We start from the raw sequence: 6,932 nt of genomic DNA, 5'->3' as shown, positions 1-6,932 counted from the left end.
CCTCTGTCTCTTCTAAGACATAACAAGTTTCTCCTTTGCCAATATGAATGTACAAGACAAAAGAATTGCCAGCATTTTGTCCCCTGTTTCTGTTAACCTACAAATTAAGAGCACCCTGCGTTTTATTCCAAATCTTTCTGATGAACTACAGAATGTTTTATAGAACTATTTTTTTTCTGTATGAAAGTCTTCTGATACAAAATAATTATTGTACAATGTATATGTAAAGTATTATAACAATGTGCTATAAAAAAAAGTCCAAAAGTCCCTGTATTTCCTTAGCTGTTGAAACAAGTTGAACACTTCTGTGATTAAAACAATCTGTGCTCTGTATTTTCCATGTTACTTATGTCATAGCTTTCTTTATCTACAGAGTTGTAACTTTCATTGATAACTAAAAAAAGCCTTTGATAATCAAAATCCTCTTACTTAATCAATATTCCTACGGACTAGCTACAGCTTGTTGAAAGGAAAGCCAGATGTTCTAATGCTTCGGCATTTTATGGAACCGACACAAACAACGACAGGCTAAAACTGCTTATGTTTGCAGAAACCACATCCATCATCACGGCAGCTGTAGGACTTGACAACGCCTCTCTAAATACGTGACTAGGTCATTGTATTTCAGCACTTAAAAGCCTTGGCTTTAGAAACTCACGCAAAATATATGCAATAGAAACTGAATAACTTACACTGCAAGTAACTTCTAAAAAGCTCTCAAATACTTGACCATATTTAATAGTTTAAATTTACACTAATGATTTTTAATTCATGAATACCCATCGTACTCTCATAACGAATTCGGTAACTTCTGAACTTATATTAGAGAAGTGTTACAACGTATTTTGCCTTTTAGTTTTTGAGTGTCTTAACTTTTATGAATGGATTACTGTAGCTAGGAACTAATCTCACATATATTTAAGTTTACAAAAATAATTCAATTCACAGTGGTAAAACTTAAGAAATTATTTCAGTAAATGCCAAAGTTTAGACACTTGTCCAACTGCAGTGATGAGAGCTGTCACACAGGTTATCAATCTGTAATAGCTGCCATTTCTGACATATTTTTACTCTCTCCAGTTTTCTCCATTGGATTTCTTTCACTTCATTCCAATTTTGGTTAGAAAGTACTCTCATGTATTCCTCATATGTGGTTTTAGAACAATAAGCAGAGATTCAGCCAGTTCTGTTCCCCTTTGGTTAGATCAGGCCTATTTGAAGGTTGAACACAAACACTTGGCTCATTCCTGCTAACCAAGGAGTGCCATTTCCAGCCTGGGGGCTCATTAGGAGTCAGAGCTGTTACTGGCTATTGGTTCAAGGGTCCAGTTTGCATAACAGCTCCCTTAGGCTGTTCGCTGTAAAGTCCTTATAAAATCATTGGGACTCAAACATGCAAAGAAGATATGCACATCTTTCAGTGTATAGGCATCTCTAATGCCATTCAGCTCAAAGTAGTAGTTCAGACATAAAATTCAGCATGTCCCACATACCTTGTCACACTCTAAGACATGTTGTATTGGATATATAACGTATACTTGCAAAGAAAACCTGTAAAAATTATTGTTGTGAAATATTCTGTTCACGTTTCTAATGTTTATTTTGACAATTGCATGAATCCATATTTAAAGTACAGGTTTGAAAACACTCTTGTGAGAATAAATGTTCTTATTTACTTTTTTTGGTGGCTAAACTTATACAATTCCAATGAAATACAAATGGTGCAAGGCCAACAGGAAGGCATGCATTATTCCTCTGAGGAACATGTGTCCCTTAATAGTCAACATTTCACTGTAAATCAGTTTTGTTATTTTAATTTACAATCCTAAATAAAACCACCATATATTTGTGCTGCCAAAAGTAAAGTCTAGCTTGTTTTCTGCTTGCTAGACACAAACAAAAAGTTATTAAACACTAATTTGGACCACAGACTTATTACAGCTACTTACACAAATCAAATATAAAAAGCTACCTTTCTTCCAAAAAGGAATTGCTATTGCAGAGACAATATTGACAGTGCTATTTACTGTCAGTGCTGTGCATTTATATCACTAATTTGCAGAAACACTTAAAAAACAGGCCTTATTCCCACATGTCAAACCAAAACAATTCCTAGACAAGCCTGCAAGAGCTTAATAACCATACAAAGTCTGAATCAAGCACATGGCTAATTAATATTCAATACATGTACAGTGTAGCATTTGTTTCCAAATCTGTTTTGATGTAACGGTGTCTTTTGAATAGCACTCTGCAGCAAACATATTTTCTGCTTTTTAACTCAACGTAGTTCTGTTTCTATTTCAGTATTATAGTAACTAGACCTTAAACTCAACTAACTCAACTCAGATTGCCTCTTCACGTACCTTGTAAAAATAAATGTTTTCTTCGGTATTTATGGTCAAATTTTAATATGATTTGCATGCCATAATAAATTTTAAAAACATTTTATATTTGACCTCCATAGAATAAATTAATGGCCGTCCACTTTGATTTCTGTCTGAGCATAAATCTTGCCAAACTTCCCACAACGGATGGCACCAAGATTTTTTTTTTTTCTCATATCAATAAATATGGCAAGAAAAGCTTTACAAAAAACACTCTCAGAAGGAGTTTTTATTTTCCCCAAGATTCAGCACTGATAAAGATTATGAAAAGGATTAACTACAATGCAGCATTCCAAATATGTTCTTTTTCTATCAAGATTTTTACTGTAGTGGCATTGATATATTATCAACAGCAGATTTTTTTACAACATTTTATGTTTACTTCTTGAAACTGTGTCTGTGTTATATGAAAGGTTAGGCAGAAATACAGCCTGGTAAAACATTTGACTTTAACTTGAAAATGACTCACATGATATACCTGGTAAGAGTAGGGAACAGAACAGAGAAAGTAGACTGTACAGGTGAACAATGGAAAAACCATCTTGAGTATTGCTGTCTTTTTCTCAATGTTTCAGTTAAGTTTTAACTAAATTGTCCAACAATTACGCTGAAAAAGCCAGGTTGTTTTTTTTTTTTTTCACAACAGCGAACATAAGAGTTGGGAACGTAGTGAAATAAAGGGTACTAATTACTGAGGGAAACGCTGTAGATATGACTCAACTAGCAATGAGTTCAAAAGCCTTACAGCGTTTTGTACAGTTTTAATCAGTCTGAGATGAATGTTTCTGTTTCAAAAAGTGTTTCACTAAAGCAGCTCCATTTTTACACAAAAGAATGGCATCTTTGTTTATTTACCTTTCATTGCTGTCTGAAGACTCAGTACAAATGGATCACCATGGTATGAAAGAAGGGAAAGAAACAGAAGCACAACTGTACCTCTGGCACGCTCAACTGAAAACTCAGTTCACAGAGATTTGGAATTTTCCCCTGCTCCTTCCCCCCCAGCTGGTTTGCACTGGAGGGGAGGGAGAGAGCTCGGGGTTACAATTTGGAGATTAAGAAGGGAAGAAGCAAACACAAGACGAAATACAAAAAAATATTTTAAACTGTAAACACCAAAATTCTGCAAAAGTAAATGCAAATGAGCCCAGCTATTAATAAATAGTGTTTAAGAATCAACAAAATTTAATAGCATGATATGATTTCAATTCATCGACCAGAAGACTGATATCCAGATCAGCTTACAAACCACTCTAGAAATGTGAATAAAATGTTATCATGTACCATGTTGCCTAATTATTCTTCAAGCCACAAAGTTCCAAACAATTTCTTCAGAATGAAAAAAAAAAAATTAACAAATCGGCTTCATCACCACCAGTTATTACAGCACCTCTAAGCCAAGTATGGCAATGCAATGCTGAAATGCATTAATTGTCTCTAGATTAACATTCGTTACGTAGAAAGATGTAAAAAAAATTACTCAGCTGTGGAGAACATTAACGTTCAAAAGTTCAAACAAAAGACAAATAACTTATCAGTTCAGACATTAATAAGCAATGTAGAGGAATGAAGGGGGGAAAAACCACTCAAACAATTGCTACACTCCTAAGCACATACCCACATTTTCTTGTCTGTGTTCTATTTTTGAATTTCAATTCACTCAGCTGTTCAAGACAGCAGTTTGCAATCAAACTGGTAGACCTTCTACAGGCTCATAGTACATAAAAATTAAAAGTTAACACATCAATTCTTGTCTCAGAATTTTTTTTTTTGGTTTCTACGTTCTGCAGTTTAGCAACATGTTAACTGGCCTGCTTTTTCACTAAAGTCATAGAATCATACAATATCTCAAGTTGGAAAGGGCCCATAAGGATCATTGAGTCCAACTGCCTGCTCCTTGCAGGACTACCTAAAACTAAATCATATGACCAAGAGCATCGTCCAGATGCTCCTTGAACTCTGGACAGGCTTGGTGCCATGATCACTTTCCTGGAGAGCCTGAGTAATAGCTGATAACATAATGAAGAAAGAACAATAAATCGTGCACAGGAAATTATAAACCAGCTTTAATCTTGGACATTCTCAGGAAAACACAGAGATATAAAACTTACTGCATTTAAAAAAGCACCTTACAAAATATGAGATGTGGTTCTGCTTCTCCACCTGTTATGAATGAATCCCTAAGGCATAAAGCACTTCCTTTGTATATAAAAAATAAACATAAATTTCATAAACTTGAATATTTTCCTGACAAATCCATCAACAAAAATCCCTTCCATTCTGAAAAGATTTGACTGACTGAGACAATATTTAGATCTGCTGCTCCAGATCAGTACCATTCTCCTTTGGCTCTACAAAACTTCTGTGTAGAAAATGTACATAACTGTGGTGAAAGCTCTTTTTAGAAGTGTCCTATGTGACAAGAGAATCAGAAACATCCATAAGTTAATAGTCCAGAGAAACCAGAGAGAGCTGGGAAAGCAGTATGAAGAGCCATCCTGCCGCTCTTGCAAGACATGAAAAAAATACAGCAGAATTGCACCATACGGTGTTTGTTATCAAAAGCTAAGACACACATGGGAGAAAGACAACTTCAGAAGAAATCTTAGTTGACTGCTGTCACTGAGGCTTATCTTCGATGTCACCTATGATAACGAAGTGCTAGCCAGTATCTCAAGACAGACACACAGCAATTACAGCTTGGGGAGCTTACATAAACAGCTAACTAACATATTTATCATGACCTTGCAATGGTACTTGAATTACTGCTGTGTGACATATGCTGAACAGATTATTTTCCAAAAATAATTGATGCTTCTCTGCTAGTCTATTCAATCAGCAAATAGCCTCCCTCCAGTTTCTCTCAGTGCTGAAAATATTTCCTCTACAAAAATATACTCAGGAAAGAATTTCTGTTTAGAAACCATACAAAAAGTAAGAAAAAAATATCTGCAGCATAAGACAGGTCACGAGTAAAGGTTGCAAGTGTTATTCTTCTGAATGCATTTATGTCTGTAAAGGATGGGAATCAATGTCGGCTCAGGTACGTGAAGATCACAAGTCATAACCACGCTGATTTTAGATGTGTTCAAAGTTCTACACTGACAGGCACATAACCTTGTGCATCATCTACAAAGATAATAAGCACTTCGAACATATCCTAAAGGACTAGGTTTAAAACAAACCATAAAAGTAACTCTTGCTCTTCAATAGTTGTTCAGTGACTTTATAAGCATTTAATCTCTGAAGTTGGTTAGCTGAAAAATGACTACCCTCACATCTGAAAATTTTCCAGTTAACCACCACAATGCTTTTGAGTGGTCACTCATTCTCATCACTGTGAAAGCTTCCAAAACGGCTTTTAAAACAGACAGTAAATTGGGGAAACGAATGATGTGTTTACAGTTCCTCTTTTACAGAGACAATAAGCAAATTTAATATTAGTATTTGCACATACCATTTCCTTGTGATTTGGATAGAATGTTTGCTCAATTAAAGGGAACTTCTCTGGACCCAAAGTTTTGAAGACAGACACCAGCTGGGCAAACTGTAAAATTAAGCAAAACAAAAGAAAAAGCTTAGGAGAGAAACCATATTCTACCAAAATGATCTCATACTGTCATTTTGCTTCTTGTTTTCCGCGTTTCATAAGCTCAGCAAATACACATACACACTATACACTTTCTCTCTCCTCCTCCTCACACACACATACCTTTTTAAATCCATCCAAGCCATGACTCCACATACAGAGCACCAAAGAACAATACCTCTAAGAGTTAAAGCCTTCATATGTATAGAAAATGAAATACATCAGAATACTGGTTTTCAGATACCTCAGATTCTATATATTTTAAGCTGATTTTCTGCTAATAAATTCATTATATTTTTGCATTTTCTACCACCTTTAATCTAAAGAGCACACATATTATTCAGACATTAATTTAGCCTCTCGTGCCTCAATGACACTGAAAGGCAATTTTGCAAAACTGGCAGACAGAGAAAAGTAATAACTATGTCACATGTAACATGTCAGAAGAACAAGAGAATTCTCATTTCCTAGGCTCTAGACATGTACCATAGCCAAATGGCGGCAGTGGAAGAACAGTCAATCAACAAAGATGCTGATAATTTAAACCGCCCTTTCTCCGACATATCCAGTCTACCTATATGCTGGACTATAGTAACTTAACTCAGAAAGCAAAATGACATTGAAACACAAAAAGAGAATTCTTTAGTAAGTAGAAATGTATTTCGGGGCTGTTCTTTCTCTGATGAAGAGATCAACTCTTCCGTTGTAACAGTTAAAAAACTAAATCACTCTTGAAATCACGGCTTCGCAAGTGAGGTTTCTCAGGAGCAAGACGGCTTTGGCACTCAGAAGACCACTATTGTTTCAGGACTCCAAAGCTCTGGCTTGTACATGCCTGTGATGTGTTTAATTGTCATTATGCCAACATGAGACACAAACAACTTTGCACAACAGCTTGAATAGTGGGATTTGCTGCTTACAAACCGGCAAAAAGCAAAGAACAATAGAACTCTGTCCAT

General features: G+C 35.5%; 1 protein-coding gene across 1 annotated transcript in view; it reads right to left on the bottom strand.

Annotated features, from left to right (window-relative positions):
- SYN2 (synapsin II) overlaps window positions 1-6,932 on the bottom strand; it is a 188,545-nt gene that overhangs the window by 94,866 nt on the left and 86,747 nt on the right. The window contains exon 5 of the mRNA XM_086469933.1: window positions 5,842-5,931. Coding sequence (XP_086326059.1) covers window positions 5,842-5,931 — 90 coding nt within the window. The remainder of the gene's footprint in view (window positions 1-5,841; window positions 5,932-6,932) is intronic.

The sequence above is a fragment of the Leptosomus discolor genome, chromosome 9 (assembly GCF_034619465.1).
Source record: "Leptosomus discolor isolate bLepDis1 chromosome 9, bLepDis1.hap2, whole genome shotgun sequence".
NCBI lineage: Eukaryota > Metazoa > Chordata > Aves > Leptosomiformes > Leptosomidae > Leptosomus > Leptosomus discolor.
Note: the sequence above shows the minus strand (reverse complement) of the source record. Positions and strands in the feature narration are given on the sequence as shown.